Genomic DNA, 17212 nt, shown 5'->3' with positions numbered 1-17212 from the left:
CTTTATGCAGGAGGAAGCTTAGAAATAGAATAACATCCAAGTATTGCTGCACAGATGGGTAAGAAGAGCCATGGTTTCTGTAAAAAAATGATTTTCTTTTTTTACCTTCAAGACCTGACATTTCATACAGACATTCTCCACTTGGATTCTGGCAGGTCTTCAGGCATTTATCACCACAGGGTTTGTAATGCCATGCACATCCTCCAGCTTCATTGTAGTAGTCACAGTATATAGCTGTGGAATGCAAGCATGGACAATGTTTAACATTTTAAAAAACAGTAAAGACATTACATAGTACTAAAACACTCAACTTGTTTTACTCTTAGTACTCATAGTTCATGAGTAACTCTGATTATTATTATTATTTAGTGTTTATATAGTGTTGACATCTTCTGCAGCGCTGTACAGAGTATATTGTCTTGTCACTTAACTGTCCCTCAGAGGAGCTCACAATCTAATCTCTACCATAGTCATATGCCTATGTATGTATCATAGTCTGGGGCCAATTTATGGAGAAACCAGTTAACTTATCTGTATGTTTTTGGGGATGTGGGAAGAAACTGGGGTGACTGGAGGAAACCCACTTAGACTTGACGAGAACTTACAAACTCTGTGCACATAGTGCCCTGGCGGGATTTGAACCAGGGACTCTGGAGAGCTGCAAGGCCACTACACCACTGTGCTGCCCAGTATGGGGCGAACACGAACATCAGGTAACGTTTGTGATAAAATGTGTGCTATGAACAGTTTGTGCTATCACTAGAGATGTAGCGAACGGTTTGCCGGCGAACGGTTCCCGGCGAACTTCGGTGGTTCACGGTCGCCTGCAGCAGGCGAACTTTTGCGGAAGTTCGATTCGCCCCATAATGCACTAAGAGGGTCAACATTGACCCTCTGCATCACAGTCAGCAGGCACATTGTAGCATTCAGGCTACACTAAGCTCTGTAGCTCCCCCTGGCTCGCCGGCCATTACACTCACTCGTGTGCCTGCTAGAGACAGACTAGGGACAGCTGCTGCAGACTTGTTCTTCTAGGGACAGATTAGTTAGGTTCTTGGCTGCTTATAAAAACTAGAGCACCAGGCGCTCAGACAACAGACACTCTAATAGTTAAATCCAATTGTGACAAGTCCTGTCAGTGCAGCAAGGTCTGATGTAACAGTTCCAACACAACTCGTGTGGGGAAGCGGCTATACTTGCTTAGACTTGATAATGTGTCCGGTCATGAGTGAAGATGTATCACAGTAACTTTCTCAGGTGACCAATACTTTCATGCAGAAACCTCTGATCCTACCGTCCTTGTCAGCGTATATGGATAGTTCCTATTCCGCGCGGCTCGGATCCGAGCTCACGCGAGAAGGCTCACAGCCTCCGTCAACTTCCACCGGCAGTGACGTCACCCTCTGCGTTCCAGTACTATCCTAGGTGGTGTTGGCTCACTTCCTGGGTAGGGATACGCAAGAGGGAAAAAATAGTGCAGACTGCGCCTTGAGTTGGTAACGCTGCGCTATGAAATACACTTACGGACGATTTCTTGGGTTTATTGCATGTAATAAAATATATCCCGATCCGGATTTCGGCCTCACGCCTTTATCAGGGGATCCCCTGATGAAGGCGTGAGGCCGAAATCCGGATCGGGATATATTTTATTACATGCAATAAACCCAAGAAATCGTCCGTAAGTGTATTTCATAGCGCAGCGTTACCAACTCAAGGCGCAGTCTGCACTATTTTTTCCCTCTTGCGTATCCCTACCCAGGAAGTGAGCCAACACCACCTAGGATAGTACTGGAACGCAGAGGGTGACGTCACTGCCGGTGGAAGTTGACGGAGGCTGTGAGCCTTCTCGCGTGAGCTCGGATCAGAGCCGCGCGGAATAGGAACTATCCATATACGCTGACACGGACGGTAGGCTCAGAGGTTTCTGCATGAAAGTATTTGTCACCTGAGAAAGGTACTGTGATACATCTTCACTCATGACCGGACACATTATCAAGTCTAAGCAAGCATAGCCGCTTCCCCACACGAGTTGTGTTGGAACTGTTACATCAGACCTTGCTGCACTGACAGGACTTGTCACAATTGGATTTAACTATTAGAGTGTCTGTTGTCTGAGCGCCAGGTGCTCTAGTTTTTATTGCATCCTCCCTTTAGGGCTTGGGGACTGGCCCTGAGTACACCTGTGCTGCTCTGCATTCACATTGCACCACTGCCCATATCTCTATTGTATTCTTGGCTGCTTAGCTTGCTCCTGGCTGATAATTATTGCTTTTATAGCACCCCTCAACAGCTCTTTTCAGAGCTAATCCTGTACTTTTTTTTTTCTGTGTGTCAAACTGACACTTTTGTTGCATGCACAGCCTTGCTAATTCATAGTGTGTGTGCCACTGCCAGCAGCCCAGCACATTCAGTGACTACCTGTGTGTGTGACAGGGAGCTGCACATTGTACTACCCAGTACTGCATATACCCAGTACCTGTTGTGTTTACTTAATTCACCTCATCACTGCATATACCTAGCTTTGTGTTGAGTGAACCCAGCTCACTGCATCTAACTACCTGTTGTGTTGAGTGAACCCAGTTCACTGCATCTAACTACCTGTTGTGTTGAGTGAACCCAGCTCACTGCATCTAACTACCTGTTGTGTTGAGTGAACCCAGCTCACTGCATCTAACTACCTGTTGTGTTCAGTGAACCCAGCTCACTGCATCTAACTACCTGTTGTGTTCAGTGAACCCACCTCACTGCATCTAACTACCTGTTGTGTTGAGTGAACCCACCTCACTGCATATAACTACCTTTATTGTTCAGTGAACCCAGCTCACTGCATCTAACTACCTGTTGTGTTCGGTGAACCCACCTCACTGCATATAACTACCTGTTGTGTTGAGTGAACCCAGCTCACTGCATCTAACTACCTGTTGTGTTGAGTGAACCCAGCTCACTGCATCTACCTACCTGTTGTGTTCAGTGAACCCAGCTCACTGCATCTAACTACCTTTACTCTTCAGTGAACCCAACTCACTGCATATAACTAACTACCTGTTGGCGTCCAGTGAAAAATGGCGCCGGCAAAATAATGGCGCCCCCTTCTGCCCGATATATGTTTAAAACGATATTTATCGTTTTAAAGGTTAAAATAGTGCAGACCTTTAAAAACGAAAATTATCGTTTTAAAACTTTTTTTTTTTCTCCTGCCTGAACGATATTTATCGTTTTACCCCCTGCTTTGCTGCCGTTTGGAAAATATCTGCCCGCCGGCTTTAATGTTTAATAGCAAAGCCCCCTTAAAAGCTAAAAACACCAAATTTGCAGGGAATGTTAAGAAGAAAATTGTGAACAAGAGGAAAAAAAATCTTTCAAAAAGACCTTATAGTTTTTGAGAAAATCGATTTTGAATATTCTTCTTCTGACCGCGGGAAAATTAAACGCCCGCCGACTTTAGCGGTTAATAGCAAAGCCCTTTTAAATGCCAGAAACACCAAATGTGTAGGAAATGTTAAGAAAAATAGTGGGAACACGAAGAAAAAAAATTGTTCAAAAAGACCTTATAGTTTTTGAGAAAATCGATTTTAAATCTTCAAAGGAAATGTATCCATTTAAATCGCGTACTGACATTTCGTGGAAACTTTTTCCGCCGACTTTAGCAGTTAATAGCAAAGTCCCCTTAAATCCTAGCAACACCAAATTTGCAGGATATGTTAGAAAGATACTGGGAAACAATATTTTTTTTTAAAAATTGAAAAATGTTATTTATTTTTTTTTAAATTACATTTTTTGGGTTATGTTCAGAGTGTGGGAAAAGTTTTGAAAAAAATGACGTGGGGTCCCCCCTCCCGAGCCTCTGTAACCCCTTGTCTCCCATGCAGGCTGGGATAACCAGAATGCGGAGCGCCGGCCGACTGGGGCTTCGCACCCTGAGCTATACCAGCCCGCATGGTCCATGGTATGGGGGGCTTCGGGGGGGAGGGGCGGCCAAGCCTTCCCCTCCCCCCCGGAGCCCTTGTCCAATCCATGGACAAGGGGCTCTTCCCCACCTCCGGTGCCCCAGGAGGAGGTGGGGGCGACGACTCCCTGGGGGGGGTTCATGGTGGCATCTGGGAGTCCCCTTTAAGAAGGGGAACCCAGATGCCTGCCCCCCTTCCCAGGAGAAATGAGTATAGGGGTGCAGGAGTACCCCTTACCCATTTCCATAAAGGGTTAAATGAAATAAAAACACAACCACGAGAAAAGTCCTTTAATGTTCTAAATTAACCAGAAATACTTACCTGTACCTTTAAGAAAAAAATCCCACGTCAATTAGGTCCCACGACAGTATCCTCTATCTTGCGACCTTCTGTTACATGTTGATTGAAGATCTCCGCCGCCCCGACGCCACATACGCCGCCTCCGCCGCACTGCTCTCAGCTATACTAAGTATAGCTGAGAGTTGCGTCTATGCGTCTATACAGACGCATTAGCGCTAGCTGCCGCTGCCCTCCCTGCCTCCCCCCACCTGTCACCCTCACCCATGCTGGCACCTAATGCACCCATGGGTGCCAGCATGGGTGAGGGTGACAGGTGGGGGGAGGCAGGGAGGGCAGCGGCAGCTAGCGCTAATGCGTCTATATAGATGCATAGACGCAACTCTCAGCTATACTAAGTATAGCTGAGAACAAAAAGCATCTTTAAATTTTGGCTCCAAGGCTCCCCATTGGTTCCTTATCGACCAATGGGGATCCTCCTAATCCCCATTGGTCTGTTAAGGAACCAATGGGGACCATTGGAGCTAAAATTTAAAGATGCTTTTTGCTCTTAGCTATACTAAATATAGCTAAGAGCAGTGCGGTGGCGGAGGCGGCGTGTGTGGCGTCGGGGCGGCGGAGATCTTCAATCAACATGTAACAGAAGGTTGCAAGATAGAGGATACTGTCGTGGGACCTAATTGACGTGGGATTTTTTTCTTAAAGGTACAGGTAAGTATTTCTGGTTAATTTAGAACATTAAAGGACTTTTCTCGTGGTTGTGTTTTTATTTCATTTAACCCTTTATGGAAATGGGTAAGGGGTACTCCTGCACCCCTATACTCATTTCTCCTGGGAGGGGGGGCAGGCATCTGGGTTCCCCTTCTTAAAGGGGACTCCCAGATGCCACCATGAACCCCCCCAGGGAGTCGTCGCCCCCACCTCCTCCTGGGGCACCGGAGGTGGGGAAGAGCCCCTTGTCCATGGATTGGACAAGGGCTCCGGGGGGGAGGGGAAGGCTTGGCCGCCCCTCCCCCCCGAAGCCCCCCCATACCATGGACCATGCGGGCTGGTATAGCTCAGGGTGCGAAGCCCCAGTCGGCCGGGGCTCCGCATTCTGGCTATCCCAGCCTGCATGGGAGACAAGGGGTTACAGAGGCTCGGGAGGGGGGACCCCACGTCATTTTTTTCAAAACTTTTCCCACACTCTGAACATAACCCAAAAAAATTTAATTTAAAAAAAAATAAATAACATTTTTCAATTTTTTTTTAAATATTGTTTCCCAGTATCTTTTTAACATATCCTGCAAATTTGGTGTTGCTAGGATTTAAGGGGACTTTGCTATTAACTGCTAAAGTCGGCGGAAAAAGTTTCCACGAAATGTCAGTACGCGATTTAAATGGATACATTTCCTTTGAAGATTTAAAATCGATTTTCTCAAAAACTATAAGGTCTTTTTGAACAATTTTTTTTTCTTCGTGTTCCCACTATTTTTCTTAACATTCCCTACACATTTGGTGTTTCTGGCATTTAAAGGGGCTTTGCTATTAACCGCTAAAGTCAGCGGGCGTTTAATTTTCCCACGGTCAGAAGAAGAATATTCAAAATCAATTTTCTCAAAAACTATAAGGTCTTTTTGAAAGATTTTTTTTTCCTCTTATTCACAATATTCTTCTTAACATTCCCTGCAAATTTGGTGTTTTTAGCTTTTAAGGGGGCTTTGCTATTAAACATTAAAGCCGGCAGGCAGATATTTTCCAAGCGGCAGCAAAGCAGGGGTTAAAACGATAAATATCGTTTGGGAGCAATACAAATATAAATATAAACGATAAATATCGTTTTTAAAGCCGGCGCCATTTTTTAGCTGTCAAAAACGAAAAATAACTAGTGATAATGGTTCTCTATGGGGCGCCGTTTTTTAACTACGATAACTGGCGCCATTTTTAACGGGCCCCACCTGTTGTGTTCTGTGAACCCACCTCACTGCATATAACTACCTTTATTGTTCAGTGAACCCACCTCACTGCATCTAACTACCTTTACTGTTGAGTGAACCCACTTCACTGCATCTAACTACCTGTTGTGTTCAGTGAACCCAGCTAACTGCATCTAACTACCTTGAGGGCTCTTTCACATTAGGGCAGATTTTCTGCGTTTCAACGCAAAGGGTAAAGTTTGCGTTACCCAAGGTGAAATGAAAGTCCATAGACTTTCATTTTAGCTTTCACATATAACGCAGCCTTTTTGTGCGTTGCGTTACACTGCACCCAGGCGCAGTTTTTCGGCCAACGCTAGCTTTATGCGTTACAATGTTAGTCAATGTAAAACGCACACTATGCACATTTTTAATCCGTTAACGCAGGCAATCAGTCCCAGAATGGAACAGAGGAACAATGTAGAAAGTTGAAAACTAAAAGAAAAAAAAAAATTACCTGCGTTTTCCTATGTGCTGTAACGCATTGAAAACGGATTAAAAACGCACACTCACTGCAGTGCAACGCATATCAAAACGCATTAAAACGCATACAACAAAACGTATGCTTTGAGCGTTCTCCAACGCAAGCTCTGATGTGAAAGAGCCCTTACTGTTCAGTGAACCCAGCTCACTGCATCTAACTACCTGTTGTGTTCAGTGAACCCAGCTCACTGCATCTAACTACCTTTACTGTTCAGTGAACCCAGCTCACTGCATCTAACTACCTTTACTGTTCAGTGAACCCACCTCACTGCATATAACTACCTGTTGTGTTGAGTGAACCCAGCTCACTGCATATACCTAGCATCCCCCCGAGATGGACAAAATGGACAAACCAGGTAGAGGAAGAGGTAGAGGCAGACCCAGAGGAAGGCCACCAGGCACCGGCAGGTCTGTGCGAGGTGGTGTTGCTGTGATTTCGTGCAGACCTGGCCCAAAATACAGTGCTCAGAAGAAGGCATGTGCCATCACTTCCCAAAATTGTGAGGACGTGCTTGAGTATTTAACACAGAACACCTCATCTCCCGCAGCCACCAGCGCTACAACAAGCACCACATCCACTGCATTTGACACTTCGCAGGAGTTATTTGGTGGTATTGAAATCACTGATTCACAGCCACTACTGCAACAAAAAGAAGAAGGCACAGGTACACAGTCTCATACGTCTGAGTTAGGTGGCGATAGTACGGACGTAACGTGTGAGGAGGGGGATGATGAACCACCTGAAGTTGGTGCAGTTGAGGAGGTGTCTGAGGAAAGCGAAGCTGGGAAGGAGGATTATGATGACGATTATATGGATGCCACGTATGTTCCCAGTAGAGGAGATGACCAGGGGGACAGTTCAGAGGGGGAGTCAGAGTGGAGTAGGAGGAGATGACTCCATGATAGAAGCAGAGGGAGCCCGTCCTCAGGAACAGCTGGGGCAGTGTCCGGCACTATGTATTGCCAGCTATGGACAGCCAGCCAACATGCCCTTCAACGTCAGCTGCTGGTGCCACCGTAGCGCCATCACCCCAGGGGCCTCAGCGGTTTTGGAAATTTTTTAACGTGTGTCTCAGATCGGAGCAAAGCCATCTGTTCTCTCCGCCAGCAAAAATTGAGCCGTGGAAATGCCAACTCTCACGTAGGGACAAGTGCCTTACGAAGGCACCTGGAGAGAAGGCACAAACAGCTATGGCAAGAACACCTGAGGAAAAGCAGCACCCAAAAGACAAGCCACCCTCCTTCTCCTCTTACTCCTTCAGGTGCATTGTCTTCATCCGCTTTCTCCCTTGCACCTTCACAGCCACCCTCCTCCACACCGCCTCTTCCCTTGAGCGGTTCCTTCTCCTCTGCCCACAGCAGTACCCAGCTGTCCGTGAAGGAAGTATTTGAGGGTAAGAAGCAAATGTCTGCCAGTCACCCTCTTGCCCGGTGTCTGACAGCTGGCGTGGCGGAACTATTAGCTCGCCAGCTATTACCATACAAGCTGGTGGAGTCGGAGGCTTTCCGTAAGTTTGTGGCCATTGGTACACCGAAGTGGAAGATACCAGGCAGCAATTATTTTTCACAAAAGGCCATACCCAAACTGTACCATGCAGTTGAGAGGCAAGTGGTGTCATCTATTGCGAAGAGCGTTGGGTCAAGGGTCCACCTGACCACGGATGCCTGGTCTGCCAAGCACAGGCAGGGCCGCTACATTACGTACACAGCCCATTGGGTCAACCTGGTGACCGATGGCAGCAAGCAGGGAGTACGTGGCTGCGCAGCGGACCGACCTGTCACACCTCCACGGCTTGCAGGCAGGCCTCCAGCCACCTCCTCTCCGCCTGCTACCACCTCTTCGCTGTCTTCATCATCCTCCTTGGCTGGTGCTGCGATCTCCTCTCCAGCTACACAGCCCCCGCACCCCAGGGCCTATGCTGCATGCCAGGTACGACGGTATCACGCAGTGTTAGACATGTCTTGCCTCAAAGCGGAGAGTCACACTGGAGCAGCTCTCCTGGCTGCTCTAAACAAACAGGTGGAGCAATGGCTGACCCTGCACAAGCTTGAGATCGGCAACGTGGTGTGTGACAACGGCAGCAATCTCATTTCCGCGTTGAATTTGGGAAAGCTGACACATGTACCCTGCATGGCACATGTGCTGAATCTGGTCGTGCAAAGATTTGTGTCCAAGTACCCAGGCTTGGAGGATGTCCTGAAGCAGGCCAGGAAGTTGTGTGGGCATTTCAGGCGCTCTTACATGGCCATGGCATGCTTTGTGGACATTCAGCGTAGAAACAACTTGCTGGTGAGACGCCTGATTTGCGATAGCCCGACTCACTGTAATTCCACCCTGCTGATGTTCTCTCGCCTGCTAGACCAGGAGAAAGCCGTCACCCAGTACCTGTATCATTACAGTACAAGGACACAATCTGGGAGGATGGGGATGTTGTGGCCCAACAACTGGACACTGATGCAAAATGCATGCAGGGTCATGGAGCCCTTTGAGGAGGTGACCAAACTGGTGAGTCGCGCTGAGGGCACCATCAGCGACTTGATCCCCTACGCCTACTTCCTGGAGCGTGCCGTGCATAGAGTGGTGGATACAGCTGTGGAGGAGCGTGAACGAGAACAGTTACAGCAGCAGGAGTTGTGGGAACAATTTACATCCGAACCCGATGTTTCCACAACACCTGCGGCAGCACAGAGGGGGGAAGAGGAGGAGGAAGAAGAGGAGTCGTGTAGGGAAGGAGAGGAGTCACACTCTGATGATGATGATGAGGAAGGTGTTTCTGTGGAGGAGGAAGAGGCGGCGGAAGAAGAACAACCGCGGCAGCCGTCACAGGGGGCTTCTGCTGCTCCACATTCCCGTGGTATTGTTTCTGGCTGGGGGGAGGAAGAGGAGTTGCGTCCTGTCACTGAGGAAGAGCAAGAGGAGATGGAGAGTACGTCTGCATCCAGCTTTGTGCAGACGGCCTCTTTCATGTTGTCCAGCCTGTTGAGGGACCCCCGTATCAAAAAACTCAAGGCGAATGACCTGTACTGAGTGGCCACGCTACTAGACCCTCGGTACAAGCACAAAGTGGCAGACCTGTTACCAACTCAACACAAGGCGGAAAAGATGCAGCACTTACAGAACAAGCTGTCGATGATGCTTTACAATGAGTTTAAGGGTGATGTGGCTGCACAACGCAATCAAGGTGCCACTGGCAGTAACTCTTCTCCTCCCAAGTCCACGCAGGCAAGGACAGGATGCTCCAGCGATCTCAGGGTGATGTCGGACATGTGAACATTCTTTATTACAACTCCTCGCCATAGTCCTTCCAGATACACCCTCCACCAATGCCTGGACCGGCAGGTAGCCGACTACCTGGCATTGAGTGTGGATGTAGACACTGCGAGCAGCGACGATGAACCCTTGGACTACTGGTTGTGCAGGCTTGACCTGTAGCCAGAGCTGTCCCAATTTGCCATACAACTTCTCTCTTGCCCTGCCGCAAGCGTCCTGTCAGAAAGGACCTTCAGTGCAGCTGGAGGCATTGTCACTGAGAAGAGAAGTCGCCTAAGTCACGACAGTGTTCAGTACCTGACCTTTATCAAAATGAATGAGGAATGGATCATGGAGGGCTACTGCACGACCGAAGACTAAGTCAGTCCCCACACCCAGCATCTCTGCCTGCAGGCCACTTGCCTTCTCCGCCACCACCAACAGGGTCCAGGACCCTAGGCGGATTCCTGTATTTTTAAGGCCACTGCTAGCAGCGGCCGCTACACTAATTTTTCTGGTGCGTGTACATGCCTGCCTAATTTTTCTGGCTGCACTGCGGGCGGCTGCAACAAAAAAACAAAAGGCATGTACATGTGCCCATCCCCCTCCGTGATCATTACCTTGCCGCGGTGAAGGGGCTTGCGTATCACAATGAAGCAATGACCGCCGGCTATTTGAGTGTCTCGGGTGGGGGTGGGACACAAAAGATAATAAGGTCATTGCTTCATTGTGGTCAGACCAAATTTGATCAGCTGGACAGTCACTGTTGTTCTATCATTGAGCTACCACAGCCCGGCGACCATATGGGCTTGAAAACTGCCACGGCCTACACTCTTGCCACGGTGCGCACCAGTCCAGCACGGCCGTCACTACGCAAACAGCTGTTTACGGTGCGTTACACAGTGAGTTTGGTGTGTCAGTGTGAAACAGAACTCTAATTACACTCCCTGATTGATGTATACACATGCAAGATGTTTTAAAGCACTTTAGGCCTGCAATTTAGCATTCAATGTGATTTCTGCCCTTAAAACGCCGCTTTGCGTCACATCCAGATTTTTCCCCGGGACTTTGGGCATGTATCCCACTCCACCATGCCCCCTTCCAGGTGTTAGACCCCTTGAAACATCTTTTCCATCACTTTTGTGGCCAGCATAATTTTTTCTATTTTTCAAAGTTCGCATCCCCATTGAAGTCTATTGCGGTTCGCAAACTTTTCCGCAAACCGAACCTTTTGCGAACGGGGTTTGTCAACCGAAAATCGGAGGTTCGCAACATCACTGGCTATCACTATTGGGCAATAGTTCAAAGCAACCAATTATATTTAAGCTTATATTAAAGGTGAGCTCTACCCAGTGTCACATAATATAGTTCTGGACAACTGTGAGGTGTACATATTATATTGGCGTCATTCAATTCAACGCAGGGAGAGCTGAATGATGTCTCTCCCTGTTGCCGCTAAACTCCAAGGTGGCATTAAATACAGTTCCCCCTCTGATTTGTCTTGGAAACCCCATGGAACTGTGGCAATGCTTTTATTATTAATATTATTATTATTATTGTTAAATTCAAATTTTTGACATAAAAATTTGTGTTGAACGCGAATGGGCAAATGGTCATTATTAGCTGGGAACTGTTCCCTGGTGAACATGTTAAGCTATCCCTACCATAGAGTCTAAGACATCCACCTCAACCTGAAGTACAGGTTAGTGTACAACAGAGTCGGCTATACGCTTGTGCAAGAGGGGGTATTGCCCCCTCAAATAAATACAATGCCCCCTCAACCAGGAGGCAAGGCGGTGCAGAGAAGAGGGAGAGCAGTGGGCACAGCGGCGGAGAAGGGGGGACGTCTCGCCCCCCCTACCCTCACCTGGAGCTCTCCCTCCCTCGCTCCCCCCTCCAGATAAGCAGCTGGCAGCGGGTGGTGGCAGAACATTTCCTATTCCGGCAGGGAGATCTGTGCACCGCTACTCTAGTGATGTCACTGACTGGACCAGAGTAGTGGCACACAGATCTCCCTACCGTGCCAGAAATAGGAAGTGTTCTGCTGACGCCAGGAGGGGGGAGTGAGGGAGGGGGAGCCCCAGGTGAGGGAACCAACCATGTCCCCAGTATAGCCAGTGTACAGATGTCCCCAGGAGGGGAGGCAGCACAGAGAAGAGGGAGAGCGGTGGCACAGCGGTGGAGAAGGGGGGGGGGGTCACCTTCCCAGGAGACGTCCCCCCTTCTCCACCGCTGTGCCCACCGCTCTCCCTCTTCTCTGTGCTGCCTTCCCTCTTGGGGACATCTGTACACCTGGCTATACAGGGGACACTATAAGTCCTGGCTACCTATACTGGGGACATCTATATACCTGGCTACATATACTGGGGACAGCTATACACCTGGCTTCATATACTGGGGACAGCTATAAACCTGGCTACATATACTGGGGACAGCTATACACCTGGCTACTTATACTGGGGGCACTTATACACCTGGCTACATATACTGGGGACATCTATAGACCTGGCTACATTTACTGGGGACACTGGCTGGCTGTCATTATGTGCATTTACTGGGGAAAGGCTGTCTGTCATTATGTGCAATTACTAGTGAAACGTTGTCTCATGTGCATTTACTGGTGAAACGCTGTCTCTTATTACATGCATTTACTGGTGAAAGGCTGTTTGTCATTATGTGCATTTACTGGTGAAACACTGTCTCTCATTACATGCATTTAAAAGACAAAGACAAACATTTATATAGCGCTTTTCTCCTGGCGGACTCAAAGCGCCAGAGCTGCAGCCACTAGGACGCGCTCTATAGGCAGTAGCAGTGTTAGGGAGAGTTGCCTAAGGTCTCCTGCTGAATAGGTGCTGGCTTACTGAACAGGCATAGCCGAGATTCGAACCCTGGTCTCCCATGTCAGAGGCAGAGCCCTTAACCATTACACCATCCAGTCATTGTGAAAGGCTGTCTGTCATTATGTGCATTTACTGGTGAAACGCAGTCTCTTATGTGCATTAACTGGTGAAATGCTGTCTCTCATTACATGCATTTACTGGTGAAACGCTGCCTCTTATGTGCATTTACTGGGGAAACACTGTCTGTCATTATGTGCATTTACTTCATATTTTTTTATGTAATTACATTAGCTGGTATAACTACATTACAAGTAGCCCACCTACATGACATCATGACCACGCCCATTTGCCTACTAACCACCAGGGAAACCTATATGGGGAAAGGAGGGGAGAACCACTAGACAACAGGGAAATCTTTTTAGGGACTAGAGGGTCGTTCCTCTATACACCAGGGAAACCTATAAAAGGGAGGGAAGGGAGAATCACTGGACACTAGGAAAAAATATGTGAGGGAGAAAGGGGGAGGGGAAAGAGCACAAGATCACCAGGGAATCCACCTGGGGGAGAACATCAGAGAAACAATATGTGGTGGGGATGTTAAACATAGCGGCTTGGATGTCTACCTAAGGTTATGTTAAAGTCAAACTACTTTTCTGGTTTCTCAAGGAACAAACAAGTACTTAAGTTTATACTCAAATCTGTTTATATTCAAGTATATATGGTAAGTTATTAGTTCAGTCTATTTTAAAATCTTTACCTTTGTGAGGGCAATAGTGAAAACATAAAACCTGTGTATGTGTGTGTGCGCGCACGTGTGTGTGTGTGTTTAAGTGGCCTGTAGAATAATTTGGAATTCTACCCCTACATTTTCCAATTATGTAAATAAAGTGTTAAGCAAGCATGAAACCCAACAACACAGGGGGACTTACGGCATATAAACAGGGAAAAGATTGGCAAAGCTTAGTCAGGCTGCAGCTAAAATGAAACCAAAAGAGGCATGCGCCGCCCTCCCCCAGGACTTAAATTGCAAGCCAACATTCTTTTTTGCTGCATCTGTTTTAAATGCAAGTTGTGCAATCTGCCCGTGTTTTGGGCTCTGCACATCTATGCAGCTGGTCAACTCGAGTGCAGCCTGTATTTGAGAGTGTTGCCAATATCTTCCGTTGTACTTACGGCATATATCTGGTGTTCTCCATCTAATGCAAACGCCACTTTCACTACAGGCCTGTGCATATGCAGCAACTGCAGTACAGAAGCATTCACAGTCTCCTCCAGAATCACAAGAACATGAGTCACTGATGCAGGAGTCATAATACATGCTGGGGTCCACCTAGGTATAGAGATGTAAGTATAACACCTACCGATCATTGGGAAACAGAGAATTCTTACTACATTATTTCAATGGCTTTTCGGTACTGATTGCTTTAAGAACTGTAAGGGCTTGTTCACACTATAGGCACTTTCGTTTTTTTATTAAGAGTTGGCGATTTTGAAAATCGCCCTAATAGCACTTGTGCAATGATTTTTAATGTGAGTGTTCATACTTGAGCGTTGAGCTTTCTATTAAATCACAAACACGGTACCTGGTCCTGCACCATTTTCAGAGCATTTGCCATTTAATAGAAAGTATAGGGAAATTGCAAAGCGTTTGAAAAAGCACTTTGTATAGTGATTTCCAGTGCGCTTTCATGAATAGATACATTGTATTTATTAATTTCCGGGTCAGAGTTCACTTCATGACTGACGTCAGGAAATGATAAAATCCATCTTTCCACAAAAGCACTTAGAAAAGCGCTTTTCTAAGAGAAAATTGCAGGGAAAAGCTCTTAAAAAATCACAGTATAAATTGCTCAGCACTTGCGATAGCGCTGGTAATTTATAATGTGAACAAGGCCTTACAGGGAAGTTTCAGCACATTTATTTTGTATAAATGGAAATAAAAAAAATACTTTGATGAAGAAGATCACTAGTGGTGTGTCTTAATATCAAGGTATTACTTTCTCTTTTTTAAAGGACAACTGAAGAGAGAGGCATATGGAGGCTGCCATGTTTATTTCCTTTTAAGCAATACCAGTTGCCTGGCATCCCTGCTGACCCTCTGCCTCGAATACTTTCAGCCATAGATCCTGAACAAGCATGCAGCAGATCAGGTGTTTCTGACATTAATGTTAGATCTGACAGATAAGCCGCATGCTTGTTTCTGGTCTTATTCAGACACTTCTGCAGCCAAACAGACCAGCAGGGCTGTCAGGCAACTGGTATTGTTTAAAAGGAAATAAACATGGCAGTCTCCATAGTCTTCTCACTCACCTTTATATTAAATCAGTCCATTTTCACACTGCATATATTTGCATAAAAATGTGCATACATTTGCATAAACTTGGAAATATTTGCATCTTACTGATCATCCCTAGTAGTGAATTGTATGTTGAAAACGCACCTGTTACCAGGTTAAGATACTTAAAGAGACTCTGTAATAAAAAAAACCAAAAACCTCCGGGGATACTTACCTGGGGAGAGGGGAAGCCTTAGGGTCCCAATGAGGCTTTTTACTCCCCTGTGGGTTCAAGGAATCCAGCACTAGCTCCCCGTATACTTCCCCAATCCTCCCCCGACAAGCTTGACAAGGGATGATATGTTTACCCCACTGGGATCCAGCGCAGGTGCAGCAGCAGCTTTTCGTTCGGGCTAGGCGGAAAAAAGTCGAACCCGATCATATCTGCTTTACTGCGCAGGCACAAAAGGACACACCTGCTCAGTCGAGCGGATCGATCAGGTTCGGCTATCTCCGCCTTAACCCGAATGAAGAGCGGCTAGAGCACCTGCGCAGGATTGTGGTAGGTAAATATTTACCTTGCCGCACTACGGGGGACCTTGACACTTCAACGGAGGGATGGAGGAGGACGGGGGAAGCCTCATAAGAATCCAGAGGCTTCCTCCTCCCGAGGTAAGTCTCCCCCTGAGAGTTTTTTCTCATTACAGGTTCTCTTTAAATGAGAGAGTTAAAAAGGACCCAAACCAAACATTTTTTAATTCAAAATATTTAGTTGCACCACTCTGACACATACAAAGATAAATAAACACTCCTTCAAGCCTATGAGCATTTTAGTGCATGCTTTTACCCTTCTCTTTTCATAACTAGGGTTATACAGGTGGCAGCGATTAGCAATTCCTCCTTTGCTGGACACCTTATACTCCACCGGTCTGCCGGATTCAGTCCCGGCAATATGAAAGGAAGGGAGGGGTTCCTCCGATAAATATAAAATATTTTATATTTGTCATCATGCAGCTGAAAAAAGGGTGCAATTTATTAATATAATTTAGAAAATAGATTTTATTTCTGAAATCTTGTATTTTTAATTTGGGTCCACTTTAAGTACTCTAAAGTAGAGTAATTACAATAAATAAGAATAACAAAGTGAGCAATTGCAATATCTATAATTGTCACTGCAATCAGTGCAGGGAGTAATCAGCTGGACAGTCCTTCAGGTTGATTTGTCCGTTTACTTGGATAAATATCTCTGTCTACATGAGCCAAATAAATAGATGCTTGGGACTGTACCTTTATGCACTAATTGTAGTGGGAACTGTAACTATCACAGATACGTTTTTTTTTTTCTAAATTCAACTTTTCATAAGGTCTTGTAACTTAAAGCTTAACTGAACCGATGCATGAGTACTAAGTACTAGGTATAGTACTTAAAACTTTTTGTTTGTCTTTTTTTATTATATATTGTTGCATTTCTGCCTTATAGAGCCATATTAATCCATGCCATGCACTGATAAGGTCCAACCAGTCCAAAACAGTCTGTGTGCATGTTGGATTATTGTGTCCCTGTACAATTAGAAAGCTGACACATCATTGCATTCCAGCGGTTCTGGAGGTGTATTGGGCTTTCAGAGACAACAGAGGGGCAATTTGCTTATTCAGTAGTGATGTACTGTGGGACACCTCATTTGCTCACTCAAAACTGAATAATTGCAAATACTTTCTGTTTTAGGAAGGCACATTTCTGTTTTGCATTGCATTATAAAGTAGTAATGGTAATGCAATATATTTCCACGGAACTCAATAACACAGTACTTCTAGGTGAAACCATTATGATACTGTTCAGAAGAGAAAGTAGTATTTTGTATGAAGCATTACTCTGAACTTTACTCCTCCATAAGCCTAACACTAACTTTTAATATACACAGGCCCGGATTTACATCAAAGGAGCCTATAGGCACAGATGTTCTGGAACCCTAGACTTTGCTGTCCATGAAACTACAAACCCTCACTGAACCGCAGCACAAGTGTGCTGGCTGTCCCAGCTGTCGCTTCTCCCTTACTTCCCTTGCCCATCATAGGTATAGGTGTCCCTTAGGTAGCCAGAGGTACTCTCAGTGTTAAGTAGCTAGAGGTGCCCTCAACTGAAGAGAGATCTCATCAGTGAA

The 17212-nt window shown here is 46.3% G+C and overlaps 1 protein-coding gene across 1 annotated transcript in view; it reads right to left on the bottom strand.

Moving 5' to 3' along the window:
• LOC137537858 (mucin-5AC-like) overlaps window positions 1-17212 on the bottom strand; it is a 343296-nt gene that overhangs the window by 149873 nt on the left and 176211 nt on the right. Inside the window, exons 26-27 of the mRNA XM_068259808.1 lie at window positions 13949-14105; window positions 106-234 (exon numbers count right to left, since the gene is read on the bottom strand). Coding sequence (XP_068115909.1) covers window positions 106-234; window positions 13949-14105 — 286 coding nt within the window. The remainder of the gene's footprint in view (window positions 1-105; window positions 235-13948; window positions 14106-17212) is intronic.

Source organism: Hyperolius riggenbachi, chromosome 11 (genome assembly GCF_040937935.1).
Source record: "Hyperolius riggenbachi isolate aHypRig1 chromosome 11, aHypRig1.pri, whole genome shotgun sequence".
NCBI lineage: Eukaryota > Metazoa > Chordata > Amphibia > Anura > Hyperoliidae > Hyperolius > Hyperolius riggenbachi.
This window is presented reverse-complemented; position numbering and strand designations above follow the sequence as displayed.